The 23,646-nt window shown below is 43.3% G+C and overlaps 1 protein-coding gene across 1 annotated transcript in view; it reads left to right on the forward strand.

The window, feature by feature from the left end:
• Nucleotides 1-23,646, forward strand: part of lnx1 (ligand of numb-protein X 1) — a 370,671-nt gene that overhangs the window by 140,392 nt on the left and 206,633 nt on the right. Inside the window, exon 2 of the mRNA XM_070870019.1 lies at nucleotides 6,029-6,510. Coding sequence (XP_070726120.1) covers nucleotides 6,146-6,510 — 365 coding nt within the window. The 5' untranslated portion in view covers nucleotides 6,029-6,145. The remainder of the gene's footprint in view (nucleotides 1-6,028; nucleotides 6,511-23,646) is intronic.

The raw sequence follows: 23,646 nt of genomic DNA on the forward strand, positions 1-23,646 counted from the left end.
CAGATAATCTGTTCTATTAATGATGTTGGTTGAGGGATAAATATTGACCCCAGGACACCAGGGAGAACTCCCCTGCTTTTCCAATAGTGCCTGTAGAATCTTTTACATCCACTTGAGAGGGCAGTCAGGGCTTCTGTTTAGTATCTCATCTGAAAGAGACACCCCAAACAGTCCAGCCCTCCCACAGTACTGCCACTCTGCCAGTGCAGCGCTCCCTCAATATTGACACTGGGAGTGTCAGCTTGGATTATGGGGCTAGAGTCTCTGGAGTGGGGCTCAAACCCATGACCTTCTGACTCGGGCGAGAGAGTGCTATCCACTGAGCCACGGCTGACATTGAAGATCAGGAAACAACAAAAGAACCTTGCGGAAACAAATCATGTCTGTGTACAGTGTTAATCACAACCTTCGGTAATTTCAAAGGACTTTACAGCCAATGAATAACATTTGAAGTACATTCACATGCTGTTATGTAGGGACAATGCCACATATTTGCACACGGCAAAGTCCCACATGAATGACTAGTTAATCCATTTCTGGTATTGTTAGTTTAGGTAGGGATGTTGGCCAGGACACTAGCAGAACTCCTGGCACCTCTTCAATTTGGCCATAGGATCTATGTCCAACTGAACAGGCAGATGGAGGCTTGCTTTAACATCTTACCTGAAAAACAGCATCTCTAACAATGTAGCATTCCTTCGTTGAAGAGGAACATTTAAGAGCCAGCCTAGATTATGTGCTCAAGCCCTGAACTGGGATTTGAACCCACAATCTTAAGACTCAGAAGGTTAGAGATGTGCTAACAACCAAGCTAATCGATTCTTGTTCATTGATGAACTCTCTTCCTCCATCACCTTGAGAAAGAAAATAACAAAATTTGGCGCTTTGCTAGTTTGTTATAAGAGCCTTTGTGGAGAGCGCTGAGGCCAATTCTTGCAATGATCTGGTCCAAAAATCTGGAAATAATCTTGTGCTTTATGGGCATTTAAAAATCCCTGTATTGATGACTTGTTTCTTTAGTCTGAGATCCACATCAGTTTGTAATAGTGATAAGTGAGTCTGCATTTTTGTAGAAGAGTCAACATGGCTTTATGAAGGGGAAGTCATGTTTGACAAATTTTCTGGAATTCTTTGAGGATGTAACGAACAGGGTGGATAAAGGGGAACCAGTGGATGTGGTGTATTTGGACTTCCAGAAGGCATTTGACAAGGTGCCACATAAAAGCTTACTGCACAAGATAAAGGTTCACGGGGTTTGGGGTAATATATTAGCATGGATAGAGGATTGGCTAACTAACAGAAAACAGAGAGTCAGGATAAATGGTTCATTCTCGGGTTGGCAATCAGTAACTAGTGAGGGGACCCCAACTATTTACAATCTATATTAACAACTTAGAAGAAAGGAGCAAGTATAACATAGCCAAGTTTGCTGATGATACAAAGATGTGAGGAAGACACACAAAATCTGCAAAAGGACATAGACAGGCTAAGTAGAGGCCCAAAATTTGGCAGATGGAGTATAATGTTGGAAAGTGATAAGTCATGCACTTTGGCAGAAAAAAAATCAAAGAGCAAGTTATTATTTAAATGGAGAAAAATTGCAAAGTGCTGCAGTACAGCGGGACCTAGGGATACTTGTGCATGAAACATAAAAGATTAGTATGCAGGTACAGCAAGTGATCAGGAAGGCCAATTCAGAGAAGGTTCATTAGGTTGATTCCGGAGATGAGGGTTTGACTTATGAGGAAAGGTTGAGGAGGTTGGGCCTCTACTCATTGGAATTCAGAAGAATGAGAGGTGATCTTATCGAAATGTAAAAGATTGAGGGGGCTTGACAAGGTGGATGCAGAGAGGATGTTTCCACTGATAGGGGAGACGAGAACTAGGGGGCATAATCTTAGAATAAGGGGCCGCCCATTTAGAACTGAGATGAGGAGGAATTTCTTCTCTGAGGGTTGTAAACCTGTGGAATTCGCTGCCTCGGAGAGCTGTGGAAGCTGGGACATTGAATAAATTTAAGACAGAGATAGACAGTTTCTTAACCGATAAGGATTAAGGGGTTATGGGGAGCGGGCAGGGAAGTGGACCTGAATCCATGATCGGATCAGCCATGATCGTATTAAATGACAGAGCAGGCTCAAGGGCCGTATGGCCTACTCCTGCTCCTATTTCTTATGTTCTTATGTACTTAAAAACTCTGTTGGTTTACCACGTAACCATGTTCGACAAATTACAAGATTTTTTTTTTTACTCATTCATGGGATGTGGGCGTCACTGGCAAGACCAGCATTTATTTCCCATCCCTAATTACCCTTGGGAAGGTGGTGGTGAGCCGCCTTCTTGAACCGCTGCAGTCAATGAGGTGAAGATACTCCCACAGTGCTGTTAGTGAGGGAGTTCCAGGATTTTGACCCAGTGACAATGAAGGATGGCGATATATTTCCAAGACAGGATGGTGTGTAACTTGGAGGTGAACTTGGAGTTGGTGGTATTCCTATGCATCTGCTGCCCTTGTCCGTCCAGGTGGTAGAGGTTGTGGCTTTGGGAGGTGCTGTCAAAGAAGCCTTGGCAAGTTGCTGCAGTGCATCTTGTAGATGGTACACACTGTGCCCGTGGTGGAGGGAGTGAATGTTTAAGGTGGTGGATGAGGTGCCAATCAAGTGGGCTGCTTTGTCCTGGATGGTGTCGAGCTTCTTGTGTGTTGTTAGAGCTGCGCTCATCCAGGCAAGTGGATAGTATTCCGTCACACTCCTGACTTGTGCCTTGTAGATGGTAGAAAGACTTTGGGGAGTCAGGAGATGATTTAATCACCACAGAATAACCAACAATATTTATATGGCTGGTCCAATAAAGTTTCTGGTCAATGGTGATGTCCAGGATGTTGATGCTATGGGATTCGGCAATGGTAATGTTGTTGAATGTCAAGGGATGATGGTTAGGCTTTCTCTTGCTGGGGATGGTCATTGTCTGGCACTTGGGTGGCACAAATATTACTTTCCACTTATCAGCCTACAGGTTGTCCAGCTCTTGCTGCATGCAGTATGAGTTCAGCCAATGGTGAGTTTTCCCCCTGATTCCTATTGATTTAAATTTTACTAGGGCTCCTTCATGTCACATTTGGTCAAATGCTGCCTTGATGTCAAGTGCAGTCACTCTCGCCTCACCTCTGGAATTCAGCTCTTTTGTCCATGTTTGGACCAAGGCTGCAATGAGGTTTGGAGCCGAGTGGTCCTGGTGGAACACAAACTAAGCATCGGTGAGCGGGTTATTGGTGAGTAAATGACAGTTGGAAGGTGTTATCGACAGTGCTATCATCACTTTGCTGATGATTGAGAGTAGATTGATGGGGGTAATTGGCTGGATTGGATTTGTCCTGCTTTTTGTGGACAGGACATACCTAGGCAATTTTCCACTTTCAGGTAGACGTCAGAATTGTAGCTGTACTGGAACAGTTTGGCTAGAGGCATGGCTAGTTCTGGAGCACAAGTCTTCAGCACGACAGCTGGGATGTTGTTGAGGTCCATAGCCTTTGCTGTATCCATTGCGTTCAGCCGCTTCTTGATATCACATGGAGTGAATCGAATTGGCTGAAGACTGGCTTCTGTGATGGTGGGTCCTCAGGACAAGGCCGAAATGGATCATTCAATCAGCACTTTTGGCTGAAGGTGGTTGCAAACGCTTCAGCCTTGTCTTTCGCACACACATCCATTATCATTGAGGATGGGGATGTTCATTGAACCTCCTGGTCCCGTTAGTTGTTTAATTGTCCACCACCATTCAAGACTGGATGTGGCAGGACTGCAGAGCTTTGATCTGATCCGTTGGTTGTAGGATCACTTAGTTCTGTCTAAAGCATGCTGCTTCTGCTGTTTAGCATGCATGTAGTTCTGTGCTGGGAATTGAAATAAACAACATATTTTAGCTTCACTTCCACAGGTTGAGACAGATTCAGAGATTTGTTTTTAGGGAGGATCACAGGAACCAACACAAAAGCAAAATCCAGTTTTACATACAGCTGTCAGTTCACGGAAAGCTGGATTAAAATAAGAAGGTATTTATGGGCGTTATCGGATTGGAAATGTTGCAGGCAGGTTCTATCGCTGTCGTAGTTTGGACAAGTTTGCAGCAGTCACTCCGCTGATATGGCATGGTGCTTGCTGGTAAAGATTCACAGAGCAATGCATAATGTATTTGTTGAACTGTAACGCTTGACAATATGTTTTTAACATTATTTTCTTCTGTCTCATTCCCACTATTATTATTTTGACTTTGGTTTTCAAATGGCAAATGAATAGTGATGACATCATTGCCCCACTGATTGTATTGCTAACCTTGGGAATTGTCCTATAAGGCAATAGAGCAGAAGTCAATATCCCTTCAAGATGCAAAGATTTATTTAATTTTTGGCCCAGTCATGTCCCTATAGTCTGACTTTCATCCAGCATATCTGTATCTTTGTGATGTTTAGATTTTTTACAAAAAGCTCAGGGTACGGCTGTATCGGGTATCCCAGCCAAAGGAAGTTTTAGAAACAATAGGGGACTTGCTTAATGCAAGTTCACATGCAAACTGGTAAATGAAACCAGCTGGACATTTAGCATTTAATTTCCCATTTAACTTTACTTTGTTTTTCTCCCTTGTTTATCTAAAACCAGTTACACTTGGTGGGTTTCAGTTGAAAAGGTGCCAGCAGGCCTCCAGTATCTCATCTACAAATGTCAACTGCCCATTGTTTGGGGACATGCTCCGCATGCCTGCTTTTGCAGATGAAAACCACTGTAGACCAAGTATCTTCCCTGTTGGCTCCCCTCCCCCAACACCGATGCCCTGCGCTGTTGCTGTAAGAAATGGAACGTTGCTGCACACTGTGGGCAGGAAATCTCCAGAGATTTGCAATTCTTGCCCACAGTGTACAATGTTCAATCACAGTAACAGCCAGCAGTAAGAGCCTCAATTGTACATTGTGGAATGAGAAGGCGTGTGACTGCATTAACTGAGGTGGGGCATGAAGAGGAATAGTGATTTTAACTAAGGGGGGGAAAGGAAATGCCAGCATGAATGGTAGGTGGGGGGGGGGGGGAGCCGTGTAGGGGAATAAGAGAGGAGAGTGCCAACTTTAAAAATAAACTGAATAAACTTTCTCCCTAGTAATAGTTTGTCAGCTGCTATTGAAGAAAATAAATATTACACTGTCACATAGAATAATTCATTTCCAAATAGCACAGAGGAGCACTTTTCATTAAAATTGAGAAAATGTCTCTTCCTTTTTAAACTACAAAAAATGTGCTGTCTGTGTTTATTGTAGATTCCAAACGACCCAAAAATGCATCAAATGAAGTGTCAAAACATTTTCAGAGATATATTCCCAGACCCTTCAGCACATATCCTCATTCAAGCTATTCCCCTTCCAATAGTTATAAACAAATTACTTTTTGAAATGCAGTTACTATGTTATAGGCAAAAGTAGCAACCAATTGCATACAGCAAGTCTCACAAACAGCAAATTAATAAAATACCTGTTTTTGGTGGCATTGGTTGAAGGAGGTGTGTTGGCCAATACGCTGGGACAACTCTTGCTTTCTTTCATATATTACCGATGAAGCCTTTGCATCCATCTAAAGAGAGGGGTGGGCCAGGGTATCAATTTAATGTCTCCGCTGAAGAATATAATCTCCAACAATACAGCATTCTCTCAGTACTACTCTGAAGTGTCAGCTTAGATGATTTGCACAAGCTTTTGAGTGAGGCTTGAACCCCAAACCTGACTCTGGTGAGAGTGTTACCACATGAGCCAAGCTGAAACATACTCTTGGGACATTCTTGCCACAGAGGCAGAAACTCACTACTGATTTAAAGCACAGATCCTATGTTATTTTCAATGTGTCAATGGGAAATCTCTTTGTGCTGCAGTATGTCCTCTACTGTGCTTTTTTTTCAGTCGCAGAATTGAACATCATAAGATTTTAATAACTATCTGTTGAAAAAAGAAAAAAATTAACTTGCTTAATATCCATTTTGTTTCTTTTAGTTATGGGATTTATCCTGAAACTCACCGATCTACATAATTGTTAAACATTCATTTGGAACTTGTTTTCACTGAGTATCATATTGCTGGAATAGGAGCCAACGTGATCCTGCAGTGGATATGGATCCTGCTCTACTGACTCTTTGTATTTGCTGTGGACAACCACACCTGCCTCAGGAAAATCATTCATATAATTACCGGGATGAAATAGATGACGACCTGATATGTCACATCTGCCTACAGCCCTTGGTGCAGCCACTGGATACACCATGTGGTCACACTTATTGCACTTTGTGCCTTACCAACTTCCTACTAGCCCAAGATTTCTGCCCCATGGATCGTAAGCCCTTGTGTCTGAAGGTTTGCAAGAAGTCAAGCTTCCTGGTGCATAAACTGCTGGACAAAATATTGGTCTTCTGCCCATTCAAAGAACACTGCACTGAAGTCTTGCAGCGCTGTGAGGTAGAAATTCATTTACGTCGCAGGTAAGTCCAATTGGCCAATGGAGAAGCGTGTCCAAACAAATTCATTATGAAATGATTCTACTGTTGGCATTGCAGTCAATCGTGTCCCGGAAATGCTGTTGATTGACCAAAGCGATCACTTCCAAGCATCAGTATCCTACATCTAGATTAGAAATTTTAAATTTTTTAATATAAGTTAGTGATATTGACCGTAAATCATTTGAGTCACAATCCTTTTGTAACAAGAATCTATTGTGTGCATTGGTCTATGTTTTGTATTCATGTCCCACTCGCGTCCTCCTCAAAATTAGCCTTTCTTATCATCATGTGCACGAGACAATCTAGCTTCCAGTTTTTGCCGTCAATGGTATTGACTGATTTTTTTTTTGTCAAGCTAACTGAAGGAAACTCTCCAGCCTGTCTGCCTCTAAAGGTTTCAGTAACGTTTAAATAATTCTGTTAAACTCCAAAAGAGCAGCCAACCAAGTATGTCTTTGAACAATCCCACGAGATGTTAGTATTTAAACTGAATTGAATGGCATGGTTTATCCCTTAGGTTTTCGGCTCAGGCAAAACTTGCATTGGGAAACACATCCTGGTGTATTTTGAAGCATTAAGTTGGTTGTATATTGTGACTCAATTAAAGGAGACAAAAGGATGCTATATTATAGAAAGATTACTTTATTTTTGTCACAAGCACATCGAGTTTTTGAGGTGTCAACATTTATTTTTTTATTTTACATCCCAGTCCTGTGCTCTGTTTCCTAATGAACATGAACTAAAATTAGTGGCAGCTGCTTCTGTCTCTTAGCACAGTTACAGAGAACACCAGACTCGGAGAAGAAATTTGCAACTGGTTAAACATTGAAGGCAATTTTATATTTAAATTTTATTCTTGGCCTTTTATGTGGAAGCTTTGGTAGGAATCCAGTGACCATCCGAAAACAAAAATCTGATCAGAGGTATGTGGCTGTGGGTAGTAATTTAGTTAGCTCGACTATGAAGAAGATTGTAGCCCAAAATTCCCAGACTCCAGTTAGACTTTAGTGGCCAGGCAATGGAAAAATCTTGCAATTTTGTGGCTATGTGTCAGTCATCAGATACCACACTGCTGACAGTGGAGTCATGGAGACAATCCATGGAGGATTTTCAAATTATTTATTGCCATCTGGGGTTTAATTCTCTTATTGCAAAGCACTAGTTAACACTTTTGCAGAAAATTCCTTTATGGGCTATTTTAATGTAGTCATTAATCTTTTGAAATAAGTAGCTGTGCACCACAAATGGGAGATAGGGGACCAGGTCATGGTGAGGAACTATGCTCGGGTCGGGGTTTTTGAAGCATTATATATGGGGCCATACAGCATTGTCGACAAGGCAAGCCCGATGGTCTATGCCATTTTGAAATAAGCAGCTTAACTGTGCAAAGTAGCATAGAAGGGAATTTTACAAGACTGCTTTAACAAGTGTCCTACTAGAGGAAATCAGAACCCTGTTTGTTTTTTTTTGCTTTTTAAAATACAGCAGTTAGCATTGTTTGTTTTAATTTTTTTAAAGTCATGAGGCCTTATTGTTATATGAGCTGTTTGCATCCATTGAATGGTTATGTGAATGCACAGTGTGGGAATTACATAGTTACAATAAATTCTCACTATAGTAACTTAAATATCAGTGTGGATTTGGGACGAGGACAGGATCAGGCTCGGCTATGGTGCCCTCTATTTCTAAATAACCTATTGATACTCACTAGGTTTAAAGGTGAAGAATAGAAAACTGAATGGGGTAACAGAAGGCAAACATTTGTGGAATGGTACCTCTGCAATTTCAGGGTACTGGAAAGCAAGAAAGAACTTGGCTTTATATAGCACCTTTCATTACTTCAGGATGTCCTAAAGTACTTTACAGTCAATGAAGTACTTTTGAAGTGTACTCACTGTTATAATGTAGGAAATGCGGCAGCCAATGTGCACATAACAAGATCCCACAAATAACAATGTGATAATGACCAGATAATCTGTTTTTTTGGTGGTGTGATGTTGTTTGAGGGATAAATATTAGCTAGGACACGGGGGAGAGCTCCCCAGCTCTTTCAAATAGTGCCATGGGATCTTTTACATCCACCTGAGAGCAGACTTGGTTTAACGTCTCATCAAAAGATGGCACCTCCCTCAGCACTGCACTGGAGCGTCAGCCTAGATTTTGTGCACCAGTCTCTGGAGTGGGAGTTGAACCCACGACCTTCTAACTCGTAGGTGATAGTAGTACCAACTGAGCTACAGCTACTACTGCTGCTAATAAATTCCCTTCCATCAGCTCAGCAGATACAATGGCCAAATTAATTCACTACATTGTTGTCAGTTCTGAATTAGTCTGGCTACTTCAGACAACTGTGTCCCTTTCTGTGACAATTCACTCTTGACATTGTCTATCAAATGCTTTGTCTTCCTTGGCTCCTTGTTCCATATACTTCTGTCTGAAGGGCCATGAAAGATATTCTAGCTGTTTCCATTCTTAAAATGCCCAAACTGTTGCAGTTGTCTTTCTTGAATCACCTGTATAAGCATTGTTTCTTGTCCAATTCATGTTCCTATTGTATCATTCTTGATCATCTTGGATACTCATCTCTGCTGTTAATAATCTTTTGCTCATCAACTTTTCTCATGTTCCAACACTTAGATCTCTATGATAATATGGGGATGACCATCACTTCATGAACTCTTTAAAAAATATTTCCAGCCTTCCAAATCCTGTGTTTTGAGGATAAAGAGGAGAAAAAAAGGAGAAAACTGGAGGGGAGGGGGGGAAGGAAGAAAGTGAAGACCTGAGAATAAAAAAATGTTGAACACTTTTTCCACTGATGGTTATATGTATTTAAAGTGAAGTGAGAGTGACTGCCCTTGACATCAAGGCAGCAACTGATTGAGTGTGACATCTAGGAGCCCCAGTAAAATTGAAGTCAATGGGAATCAGGGGCAAAACTCTCCATTGGCTGGAGTCATAACTAACACAAACGAAGATGGCTATGGTTTCTGGAGGCCAATCATCTCAGCCCCAGGATATTGCTGCAGGAGTTCCTCAGGGCAGTGCCCTAGGCCCAACCATCTTCAGCTGCTTCATCAATGATGTTCCCATCCCCTACCCCCCAATAATGACAGTAGTGGGGATGTTCCGCTGATTATTGCACAGTGTTCAGTTCCATTTGAAACTCCTCAGATAGTGAAGCAGTCTATGCCCGCATGCAGCAAGACCTGGATGACATTCAGGTTCGGGCTAATAAGTGGCAAGTAACATTCACACCACACAAGTGCCAGGCAATTACTATCGTCAACAAGCGCGAGTCTAACTACAGCCCTTTGACATTCAACGGCATTATCATCACTGAATCCAACACCATCAACATACTGGGGGGGTCACGATTGACCAGAAATGTAACTGGATCAGCCTCATAAATACAGTGGCTACAAGAGCAAGTATGAGGCCGGGTAATCTGCGGCGAGTGTCTCACCTCCTGACTCCCTAAAGCCTTTCCACCATGTACAAAACACAAGTCAGGAGTGGGATGGAATACTCACCACTTGCCTGGATGAGTGCAGCTCCAAGAATACTCAAGAAGCTCAACACCATCCAGGACAAAGTAGTCCACTTGATTGGCACCCCATACACCACCTTAAACATTCACTCCCTCCACCTCCGGTGCACTGTGGCTACAGTGTGTACCATCTACAAGATGCACTTCAGCGAATCGCCATGGCTTCTTCGACAGCACCTCCCAAAGCCACAACATCTACCACCTCAAAGGACAAGGGCAGCAGGCATCTAGGAAGTCACACACCATCCTGACTTGGAAATATATGGCCCTTCCTTCATCGTCACTGAGTCAAAATCCTGAAACTCCCTCCCTAACAGCATTTTGGGAGTACCTTCACCACACGGACTGCAGCGGCTTAAGAAGGTGCCAGCAATGCCCACATCCTGGAACAAATAAAAAAAAACAATGTTGTAAAGTATTTTAAAAGACTTAAAGAAAAACTTACATTTATATTAGCACCTTTCATGACCACTGAACGTCTCAAAGCACTTTACAGCCAATGAAGTACTTTTAGAGCGTAGTCACTGTTGTAATGTGGGAAACACAGCAGCCAATTTGCGCACAGCAAACTCTAACAAACAACAATGTGATAATGACCAGATGAACTGTTTTTTGTTATGTCGATGGAGGGATAAATATTAGCCAGGACACTGGGGATAACTCCCCTGCTCTTCTTTGAAATAGTGCTGTGGGATCTTTTACCTCCACTTGAGAGAGCAGACAGGGCCTTGGTTTAACGCCTCATCTGAAAGACAGCATCTCTGACAGTGCAGCACTCCCTCAGCACTGCACTGGAATGTTAGCCTAGATTTATGTGCTCATGTTACGGGAGTGGGATTTGAACCCACAACCTTCTGACTCAGAGGTGAGTGTGCTACCCACTGAGCCACAGCTGACACTTTACAGCCGTTGAATTACTTTTTGAAGTTCGTCATTGTTATACAGGTGCAGCATCGAGAATCCGGAACCCTCGGGACCAAGGGCGTTCTGGATTCCGGGCTTTTCCGGACTTTTGATTGTCTTTCTGACGTCACATATCTGGAAACACCCAAGCCCAAGTTTGGGTATTTCTGGATTTAGAATGTCAGAAAGGTGGGGGGGCGGCGGTCCCCGTCGATGAGGTGTTCGGGCTGGGCCCCGTCGTTGAGGTGTTCAGGCAGGGTCCTGTCGATGAGGTGTTCGAGCTGGCCGGTCCCGTCGCGGAGGAGGTGTTTAGGCAGTCCGGCCAGGAGGCCCCGAGATAAGGACAGTGGCGGCGGGTGGGCGAGGCGAGGCCCGAGGCCGTCGGGGTCAGTGGATCCGGATTCCGGAACATTTTGCGGATTCCAGACGACCCTGCCATCGATCGGTTCGGATTCCGGAACTTCCAAGTTTAAAAAAAAAACCAGTGCGAAATTTCACTCGCGCCGACCCCAACCACCGCGGCGGTGAAAACACACACAACGGTGTGAGAACGCTTGGTTTCGGGCGGGGGGTGGGGGAGCAATTTCAGCCCCTTGGGCTTTTGATGGGGGCGGAGGGGTGCGGGAATGGGAGAGTCGGTAATCGTGGAGGGAGGACGCCAGCAATCAAGCGATCAGGACTTGGGAGCGGGTGAAGTCAATCATCGCAGGAGAGGGGAAATGAGAGATCAGAGATGGAGGTAGGCGACCATGTGGGGGGGGGGGGGCGGGGAGAAATCAGCCGAGGGGGGAGGCAAAAGACTACTTTGAGGGGTAGTCCCAGTAGTACTGTGGGAGCCTGACTTAAAAAAGTTAATGAAGTGTCCTACCACACCATGGCGGGACATTTGCACGCTACGAAACCTGCCGCCATAAAAACGGCAACAAGAATGTACACGGCAGGTTGGGGACGCGTTCCCCGTTAGTAAATTTTTAACCTTCCCCAACCCCCTCCTGCCCATTGTGAGGTGTTAATATTATGACAATCTTTGAAAGAGCAAGCAGGGATAACAGCACTGGCACATCTTTATGAAGCATAGTAGCTCGTTATGTTTTTAATTTCGCCTAACATAAAAACACAAAGTTTGGTGAAGCATTCATCTATGCACTGCTGTTTACCTTATTAAGTGTGCCAAAGGAAGTCAGTACCTTTTTGTATGAGCGCTGCTTCCAACCAACCATCCGATGATCAGATTCAGTAATCTTCTTACAATTCAATAATGTTCAGTACAGCTTAGTTTTAAGTTAGAGTACCAGTCTTCGGGCAGAAATTAAAACCTGTGATGCAGACGGACTGAAATATATGTGTCCTTATGGGAGAGGGAAAGATAGCTAACAGGGCAGCATTTCATCACTGATTCTTTGACAATGAAGGCTCTCTTGCTGCTAGCATTACCCTGGCTAAGTCCTGCTAACTACATTGACTGTATTGGTAACCTGCACTTTCTATACTCCGAACAGTGAGTACTCAAAATAGTTCCATGTTGTAGTAAAATGTTCTTTCACATTGTGCTTTTTACTGCATAAAGGTAATGTATTATAACTAGAAACAAAACACACAGGTTTTTAGCAGCCATTGTCCATGCTTAATGCTGCAGTGTATTTTTTATAAAGTACGGTATTGCTGTAGGTTTATTTGTGTTTACACTTTGTGCTCCAAAAGATCGTAAAATTACAAAAATAAATCATAAAACAGAAAATGCCTTAATAACTCGCTGAATTGGTTTTCTATTAACACTGTTGCATATAAAAGTTCTAACCTATGCAGCTTTTTGACCTGGTGCATGAAACCTTCCCTATCGAAAGTGTATTCCTTATTTGTTCCAGAAATCTTTCAGCAACATTAAAAATAAAAATGCAAATGCTAAAAATCTGAAATATTGACACAAAATGCTGGAAATGCAAAGCGGGTCAATTGTGCTATCAGAAACTCAGCTGAAAAGTAAGCTAAATATAACAACTTTTTCAGTGAAAAATTGCAAATATATTGCAGCATACAGATTTACCATTGTAATATTTAAATACATTGATGGTGTATTTTAAATATGGAACCACAATGCATTTTTTGCAGCCTTCCTTACATGTTGGAAGGTATCTCAAAGTACTTTACGTTAAAGAGGAAAAATGTACAAGGATAAAGGGAAATCAAAGAGGATCAGGATGCTAGGAGTGAAAGCTCATGTGAGAAGATAGGTTTTAAGGTTATTGCAAGCAGGAATGGAGGTGTCCAGGTACAGGGACCTGGGCAGGAGAGTTCCGGAGTACAAGAGCATAGTAGCTCAATGATCAGCCACAAATGGAGGAGGGTACGAGGAGAATGCCAGAGTTAGAGAAGTGGAGGATACGTGTACTACATGAGGCAAGGATAAACTGCATCATGGAGGTAAGGTAGGGCAAGGTCTCAGAGATTTAAAAGAACAAGAATATCGAAGTATACTCACTGGGATACTGACAGCAGGGTGTTGTGGGCTTTGACAGCATTGAGCAGAGTGCGGAACTCCTGAGATCTGACAACGGTGTGGTGGTGGGGGGAGGGAGGAGATCCTTGGATTTGGAAATATTAGAGCTGTGCTGGGGTGGGAGGTACTTGGGTTTAGCTGCACTGAGGAGGAGATCCTGACCGATGACAGCATTGGCATTAAGGTGTAGATCAGAAAAGAGGGGGAACAAATGCAATGCTGGGATCTGGCACTGCGTCGTCTCCTCAGGTTCCACTGCTGACATGGATGAAGGGCCAAAAACATGGGCGCAGAGAGACACAGTGCAACAGGTAGAGATGTGCAGCGTAAAGCAGCCAGAGAGACACAGGACCAGTTGGGGAGATATAGTACATCCAAAAGAGAGGAGCCTGAACTAAGTGCCACGGGTAGCACTCCTACAGCAGCCTCCATAGGGATCCGTGTTTTTTCATCAGCCTTTGTTGGCCTTTGCCTCAGGTTCCCCAAAGGGAATGGTGCTTAAAATGTTTATCCGGCCATTAGCCGGCCTCGCCCACAAGTTCCCAGCCATCAGTTCAGAGCAACAGTAAAAGTTATCCTTCTGTCATCCCTTGGCCCAGTTTTCTTTTTATGCCGCTCATAGTGCTTGTGTTCTTTTTTGTATAGTATTTGTGGTTTTTGTCTCACTCCATGTGTCTGTTCTTTTTTAGTCTTATTCCAAATGCTTGCGTTTTTTTTTAAGTTCACACCCTGAAACCTCTCAAACCACAAGACTCCTCTCTCCAATGCTTCTAACTATTTTTAACTTTCTTCACAACCTTTTCCCTCACTAGGGGTTGTTTTCTTTGGAACGGAGGAGGCTGCAGGGAGACTTAATTTTATTCGCCTCAATCATGAGGGCCTAGATAGAGTGGATAGGAAGGACCTATTTCCCTCAGCAGAGAGATCAATAACCACGGGCAATTGATTTAAATTAATTAGTAGAAGGATTAGAGGGGAGTTAGAAACATAGAAACATAGAAATTTACAGCGCAAAAGGAGGCCATTTCGGCCCATCGTGTCCACGCCGGCCAACAAAGAGATGCATGGCCCTTGGTCAGGAGCCCTAAAGGTTACATATAAACCTATGAACAATGACGGAAAGGCAAAGAGCACCCAGCCCAACCAGTCCGTCTCACACAACTGCGAGTCACTTACATTGGAGGCAGTTAAGAGAAGGTTCACTAGGTTGATTCCAGAGATGAGGGGGTTGACTTATGAAGATCGGTTGAGTAGGTTGGTCCTGTACTCACTGGACTTCAGAAGGATGAGAGGAGATCTTATCAAAACATATAAGATAATGAGGGGGCTCAACAAGATGGATGCAGAGAGAATATTTTCACTCATAGGGGAAACTAAAACTAGGGGGCATAGTCTCAGTTGAGAACTTTTTTCACCCAGAGGGTGGTGGGAGTCTGGAATGCACTGCCTAAAAGGCTGATAGAGGCAGAAACTTCATCACATTTAAATAGTACTTGGATATGCATTTAAAGTGCTGTAACCTACAAGGCTACGGACCAAGAACTGGAAAGTGGGATTATGCTGGGTAGCTATATTTCGGCCGTCACAGATAACGATGGGCCAAATAGCCTCCTTCTGTGCCGTAAATTCCTATGATTCTATACCATTCTTCTGATCGTAATTACCCTAACGTCACACTCAAACCTCATCCCAGTAAACTCTTCTTAGGCCACCATTCATTGCCACCAAATTTTCAGAGGCCCCTAACATTCCTCCTCCACATTTCCTTCTCTAGCTTTCATTTTCCTACATTATACTCCATCTGCCAAATGTTTGCCCACTCACTTAGCCTGTCTATATCTCTCTGCAGATTTTTTGTGTCCTCCTCACAATTTGCTTTCCTACCCATCTTTGTATCATCAGCAAACTTGGCTACATTACACTTGGTCTCTTCATCCAAGTCATTAATATAGATTGTAAATAGTTGAGGTCCCAGCACCGATCCCTGCGGCACCCCACTAGTCACTGTTTGGCAACCAGAAAATGACCCGTTTAACCCGACTCTGTTAGTTAGCCAATCCTCAATCCATGCCAATATATTCCCCCAACCCCGTGAACTTCGAATACCTTCTGGAAATCCAAATACACCACATCCACTGTTTCTTCCTTATGTGCTCGTTACATCCTCTAAGAACTCCAGCAAATTTGTCAAACACTGTTTCCCTTTCATAAAACCATGCTGACTCTGCTTGATTGAATTAAGCTTTTCCAAATGTCCTGCTACTGCTTCCTTAATGATGGACTCCAGCATTTTCCCAATGACAGATGTTAGGCCAACCGGTCTATAGTTTCCTGCTTTCTGTCTGCCTCCTTTTTTAAATAGGGGCATTACATTTGCCATTTTCCAATCCACCGGGACCGACCCAGAATCCAGGGAATATTAGTAGATTATAATCCATGCATCCACTATCACTGCAGCCACTTCTTTTAGGACACTAGGATGCAAGCAATCAGGTTCAGGGGACTTGTTTGCCTTTAGTCCCATTATTTTACCCAGCACTACTTCTTTAGTGATAGTGAGTGTATTAAGTTCCTCCCTCCCTATAACTCCTTGATTATCCCCTATTGGAATGTTTTTAGAGTCTTCTACCGTGAAGACCAATACAAAATATTTGTTCAAAGACTCTGCCATTTTCCTGTTCCCCATTATTAATTCCCCAGTCTCATGCTCTAGGGGATCAACATTTACTTTAGCCATTCATTTCCTTTTTATGTACCTGTAGAAACTCTTACTATCTGGTTTTATATTTTGTGCTAGTTTACTTTCATAATCTATCTTTCCTCTCTCTTATTTTTTTAGTGGTTCTTTGCTGGCTTTTAAAAGTTTCCCAATCCTCTGGATTATTATGTTAGTGGTTCTGCTTTTTAATTTAGCTCCTAGCTACTCATACTCCCTCAGCAAAACCTCCTTCTTTGTCCTATCTGTCATTGATATCTACGTGGACCACGACAACTGGATCTTTCCCCTCCCACTCCAAGTTCCTCTCCAGCCCAGAGGAAATGTCCTTAACCCTGGCACTGGGCAGGCAACACTGCCTTCAGGACTCACACTCTCGGCTGCAGAGAACAGTATCTATCCCCCTAACTATACTGTCCCCTACCACTATAACATTTCTTTTTACTCCCCCCACTTGAATGGCCCCCTGTACCACGGTGCTGTCGTCAGTTTGCTCAACCTCCCTGCCGTCCCTCCTCTCGTCCACACAGGGATTTAGAACCTCGTACCTGTTGGGCAAGAGCAAGGACTGAGGCTCCTCCATCACTACCTCCTAAGTCCAAATACCTTGCTCACTCGCAGTCACACCCTCCTGTCTCTGACCACGGTCCAAATTTGAATTAATTAATCTAATTAACCTGGGATAGATTGACCATTTAAATCATCTTAAAATATTCTAGCATGAGGCAATACTGCAGGAAGGTCATTTAAACGAGGATGATCGGTGTTGGTCATCACTTGCCCCTCACAATGCACTATGTTGATTTGTGTTGCAGTATGCCAGGTATGCCTGCCATTTTGTTCTCCCACGTGCTCTACAGACTCACCCCTACCTGTCATGTGAGGACATCATATCCGCTTTGAAACAATATAAGGAACCAAAGTTAACATTTTCATTACCTGTGCCTCTGCATTTTGTTGATTTTTATAATATGCAAACTTTGTAATCACCAGGTGAGATAGGCAGCAGGGACAGCGGCACTGAATTTCTGCAGGGTTTTCCTGATGCCAGCTGTAACTTCAGCGGAAGATTGGTGGAAACCCTGGAGAAATAGCACAAACGACTATCGTTTTTTAGACCGTTCCTCTGTCCCCCGTGTCTGATAATAGTAATCAGAATGTTTACATTTTCTTACAGCTATGAGATAGAGAGCAATTCAGGGAGACAAACACAACAACAACTTTTATTTATATAGCGCCTTTAAAATGTCCCAAGGCGCTTCGCAGTAGTGTTACAAGGCAAAACAGATAAATTTGACACCGAGCCACATAAGAAGCCAATCAGCTGAGGCAGGGGCGGACGAGGGGAATGTTACAGAGGTGGAAATAGGCGGTTTTAGTTATGGTAGCTTTTAAGGAGAGTTTTAAAGGAGCAAAGAGAGGCGGAGAGGTTTAGGGAGGGAGTTTGAGCATGGGGCCCAAGCAGCTGAAGGCACGGCCACCAATAGTTGGGCAGTTATAACCAGGGATGTTCAAGAGGGCAGAATTTGAGGAGCACAGACATCTCATGGTGTTGTGAGGCTGAAAGAGATTACAGAGATAGGGAGGAGCGAGGCCATGGAGGGATTTGTTAACGAGGATAAGAATTTTGAAATCGAGGCGTTGCTTAACATGGAGCCAATGTAGGTCAGCGAGCACAGGGGTGATCAGGAATTGTTGCGAGTTAGGACATGGGCAGTTTACGTAGAATAGAATGAGGGAGGCCAGCCAGTGCTTTGGAGTAGTCAAGTCTAGAGGTAACATAGGTATGGATGAGGGTTTCAGCAGCAGATGAGCTGAGGCAGGGGCAGAGCCAGGCAATGTTACGGAGGTGGAAATAAGCGGTTTTAGTTATGCCATTGGTTCCTGGACATGCATCTCTAATCATGAAATAGCAAATGTACTGTTTGCAGAGCTCCCTTAGAAAGCCACAAACAAATGCTGCCAGACATGGGATATCCCGACCCAGTGCTGTCCAGGCCATGCCTTGCCTCTCAGCTCATCCAACATCAGAAATCCACTAGTGAACCAAATCTGACAATCCAACTCCAGTTATTCTAACCCCACTTTGTAGTGATGCCAGACTAAAGAACTGCCTCCCCATCACCTCCCCACCTGCTGCTAAAGTCCAACAGCCCAACTAAGCTATTGCCTAAATCTATGCTCCTCACCCCAATTCTACCAAGCTCGAACACAATGCCCCAGTTAAACCAGAGTATCAGACTTTTTCTCTGTTCCTTTTGTGCTCTTTCCACCACTACGTACTATAAGCATTATGCCTCAGCTTGGATTGCAGGCACTCAACTGCTTTTCGACCTTTACCAATTTCACTCTTGAGCTAGAATCTGCGATTCTGATTTTCCTTCCTTTACTATTGAAATAGACAGCCGCTCTAGGACAACCCATCTAAGATCAGAACTTATGTTTTGACCTTGTCAGAATAACTCCATGAGCCTGATTCCTATTCTAAAATCCTTTTGGAAAGCTTATAACATTCGTAAAATATTTGTAATAAAGAAAAGGATTTATGATTAGCCATCTTTTTGTGGGGAAAGAATGGTGGAATTCTTAGAATCTGTTCTCCGTTAGTATCATTGTCCAGAAATAATCTTTACAAAGTATTGAACTGACTAGGTGTGCCAGCATTGATGTGGTATGGCAAGAAAGCTTGAACAAAGAGGGGAACAGAGTGGTGATATCCAGATGCTTTGTCCAACTCTAGGTTCCAGTCTGAATTTGGATTTGATTCTTAGAAACTAAAATTTATAGGATATGGCATTCTATTGTGATTGGGTTTTTGATGTGCAGAAATTGGATCGTTGAATTCCAGTAAAGTAGCAATTTAGGTTAGAATTTTATGCTAATTCTACTGATATTTATTTTTACCTGCTTAGTTTGCACATATATAATGGGTAATTTTACGAGTCCCTGATGCTGATGTGCCTGTCATCAGCGCACATCAGAAATTCAGGTGTACACTGCCCATAATTTTCCAATCATAATGGTCAGAAAATCATAGGCTACATGCACCCAAATTTGTGATGCTCCCCTACCAGCAGAGCTAACTTGTAAAATGATTCAGATAGTAGGGATCTTGAGGCTGAAATTACCCTCCGCCCCAAATGGGTCGCACTTACCAATTTCTTTTTCTCCATCCCAATGCATGGGACGGAGATTAGAGCGATATTGAGATCTTTTATTTTTTTTAGTGTCAGTGCGGTGTTCCGTGCGGCTGCGGAGCGGAAGTGCCATTGTGTACGGTCGGCCGCCGCTCCGACTCATCAGTGTCCCTCCCCTTCAGTTAAAGGGGAGGGCAGCTGTGAACTCTGCACTTATTTTAGTTAAGTCCACTGGGCCACCAGGGAGGGTTTCGGCCAGGCCAGTGGCCTGGCACCCAAGAGGGTTCGCCTATTGGCGACCAGGTTGAACCCATGGTCACCATTGTCGGGCCGACCTCCGAGTCGGCCGACAATTAAAATAAAATGCCGGCCACGGCAAAACACCCTCCCCTTTAAAGGCGGACATGCCACCCAGGCGCACACAACTTCCTGCCTGGGAAAGCTGTCGGTAGCACCCACCGCTGGCCGCTCCGCTCCCGCGGGCCAATTTCCCACAGGGCAATTTCCCGCGCAGGACGGTAAAGGGCTCACCGCTAGTCGGAAGGGGGTTGGCGCGTACCCGAGGGAGCAGTCACATGGATGGCGCTGTGACCATCACTCCAGGCAAAAACATGGAGGGCAATTTATAAAATGTCAGTGATGGGGCGGTGACTGCTCTTGTAGAAAGGGGCAATTTCAGTCCCGTCGTGTTTGTGGAAAGAGCTCGTAATTCAACATTAGCTTTTGTTAATTCTCAGGCAATACGAGTTTTGTATGCTTCTTTATGACTCAACATGCACGCCCATACAAAAATAATGGGCGTTTCTGACTAGATGAGCAATAATTGTGAAGGTAGTAGTTTCTGGTTCCTCCTTTATTGAAAGAACATGTGAAACTCTTGCTCTACCTATCATGAAAGATTAGCCTGTACTATTGCGTAGCAATTACTTTTTAAAACCATCCAAAAATGAACCAGCCAGACCAGATGCACATGAGAGCTTCACTGCAACATACTAGCTGCGAGTACAGTGTAGATTTGTTCCTGTATTTATGATGTATGTACTGCTTTGAAAGTTTTTTGATCGTAATATCTAAATAAATGAATATAGTGCCTAAAGAGGTGGAAAAATGCTATGGCAGTTGAAGTATAGAATTTTAATTTTAATTCACTGTTTCATTTTGCCCATTATCTAGAAATTCTGATTCAAACATGAAAATAAATTTGCTCACCATTTATTGGGATTTAAATAGAGAATAATAGATATCGGGAAGTGATTACTAGATAATGGCATGATTTAGGTGTCACAACTATAAAACTATGAAAGCAAAGGTTCAGGAATTCATAACTGTCTTTTAAAATCCAAGATGCAGTACTCATGGGGCGTAGACCACAGTACAAAATTATCCAGAATTGAACTATACTTGTCACTAAATTGGCAATTTCACTCAAATGCCTATAGGACAGCTGAGGTGGAAAATGAAAAAATGTTGTGCAGTAGGATGTTCTGAGGTTGGGACAGAGGCACATTGTGGAGACTGAGTAGAGGTAGTCTTACTCTGCACCTAGCTGAGCTATACATAACCTGGCTTAATGCTGACACCGGATGCCTGAAATTAAAAGTGTTACATTCCCCAGCATCAACTCCCTCATCTTGAAAACTCACACATACACTTCAGAATGACATTTAAATCGCCTTGAAATCATTCCTATTTTTCTGTAATGTGTGCTGAGAAGCTCATGAGGTATTTTTATTCCGTTTTGGATGACTGGTTTTGCTGACAGCCACTCATATAGGAGCCAACAGCCTGTGTGCGCTGTGTATCGATGTACGGTCCATGATTAATGATTGCGATAAAATCAGAATAAATTTATCAAGAAATAATTTGTATTTGGTTATTGGGAAATAATATAGCCATACTTCTGCACAGTATTTAAATATAGTTACCAAAAAATGAAGTAATTCTGATTTTAATTCAATCGTTTCACCTGTGAAAATATTTTTGATGGTGCTGTATTTATTCTATCCTGTAGCCAAGCAGACAAGCTTCAGCTGACAAAGTACAAGTATTGTAGCAGGGCTTCTTGAAGGCTCACCGTTTGATTCTCTCAGGACCGATCCTTAGCCTCAGTTTCTTTGTCAAATTCAGATACAGTACTGGAAATAATGGGATAACACAAAAGCAGTTTATTGAGCCATACAGATAGATTATCGATCAGTATAGTAGGTCACATAGCATACCAAAATAAAATATGACTATCTATAACTAGTTTTGTTTTCAGCTGCATGCCATTGAGCCAGGCAAATTGAATCAAGTAGGTGCTTCTGTTTCATACATACTAACCGTTGGCTTACTGGGTAGAAAATTATTTTCTTTACACATTATTGAAGCTGGTATCAACACATAGTCAGAGAATCCTATTTTCTCAATACCCAGTACAGCTAGAGAGAGAGAGAGAGAGAGAGAGAGAGAAATACAGATAGATAGTAAACTAAAATCGGAGTCAAACGTAAGGCAGAGATAATGCAAATCTGGTACATTTATACTATGTGCTATCAGAAATATTGTCAAACAAACTCTGCAAGAACACCCCAACAAAAGTGATTTCTTCTCCTGTTGCCTCTTCTCTAAAAGTCCATTGGGGCTCAAAGTGAATACCTAGATGAACAGGCTGGGTCTCTTTTCTCTTGGAAAAAAGAAGGCTCAGGGGTGACCTAATAGAAGTCTTTAAAATTATAAAAGGTTTTGATAGAGTGGATACAGAGAGAATGTTTCCACTTGTGAGGAAGAGTATAACTAGAGGCCATCAATATAAGATAGTCACCAAGAAATCCAATAGAGAATTCAGAAAAAAGTTCTTTACCCAAAGAGTGGTGAGAATGTGGAATTTGTTACCACAGGGAGTGGTTGAAGCAAATAGTATAAAAGCATTTAAGGCGAGATTAGACAAGCATATGAGGGAGAAGGGAATAGAGGGTTATGCTGATAGATTTAGATGAGGAAAAATGGAAGGAGACTCGAGCGGAGCATAAACACCGGCATGGACTCGTTGGGCCAAATGGCCTGGTCTCTGTGTCGTATATCCTATGTAATCCTAGTACAGTTGCAGAGGGATATGCCTCTTGGATATCATTGAATTATGAACAATGGATGTTTGATTGACCTCTGTACCCATTGTGGAATGTTTGACTTCTGTTTTCTCTGTGTACTTGAGCAATGTGTTTTACACCTTACTCCTTGGCAGTTCTTTGATGGTAATTGGGCTATTGAAAGTACAGTAATCTTCAGAAGACAGTAAACTATAGAACCAGTGGGAACCTGTTCAACCTTCGTCGCCTCCAGTCCCATCCTCTGTCGTCCAGCTACAGTACGCAGACAACGCTTACGTCTGCGCACATTCAGAGGCTGAACTCCAAGTCATTGTCAGCATCTTCACTGAGGCATACGAAAGCATGGGCCTTACACTAAACATCCGTAAGACAAAGGTCCTTCACTAACCTGACCCCGCCACACAGCACTGCCCCCCAGTCATCAAGATCCACGACGCAGCCCTAGACAACGTGGACCACTTTCCATACCTCAGGAGCCTATTATCAGCAAGGGCAGACATCGACGACGAGGTTCAACACCGCCTCCAGTGTGCCAGTGCAGTCTTCGGCCGCCTGAGGAAGAGAGTGTTCGAAGATTAGGCCCTCAAATCTGGCATCAAGCTTATGGTCTACAGGGCTGCAGTGATACCCGCCCTCCTGTATGGCTCAGAGACATGGAGCATATATAGTAGACACCTCAAATCGCTGGAGAAATACCACCAACGATGTCTCCGCAAGAGCTTGCAATTCCCCTTGGAGGACAGACGCACCAACGTTAGTATTCTCAATCAGGCCAACATCCTCAGGATCAAACCACTGACCACACTCGACCGGCTCTGTTGGGTGGACCACATTGTTCGCATGCCTGACACAAGACTCCCACTCTACTCTACTCGAAACTCCTACACGGCAAGTGAGCCCAAGGTGGGCCGAGGAAACGTTTCAAGGACACCCTCAAAGCCTCCTTGATAAAGTGCAACATCCCCACCGACACCTGGGAGTCTCTGGACAAAGACCGCCCTAAGTGGTGGGTGCTGAGCACCTCTAGTCTCGTCGCTGAGAGCATGCAGATAACAAGCGCAGGCAGCAGAAGGAGAATACAGCAAACCAGACTCCCCACCCACCCTTTCCTCCAACGACTGTCTGTCCCACCTGTGACAGAGACTATAATTCCCGTATTGACTGTTCAGTCACCTGAGAACTCACTTTTGGAGTGGAAGCATGTTTCTTTGATTTTGAGGGACTGC

Source organism: Pristiophorus japonicus, chromosome 2 (genome assembly GCF_044704955.1).
Source record: "Pristiophorus japonicus isolate sPriJap1 chromosome 2, sPriJap1.hap1, whole genome shotgun sequence".
Taxonomy (NCBI): Eukaryota; Metazoa; Chordata; class Chondrichthyes; family Pristiophoridae; genus Pristiophorus; species Pristiophorus japonicus.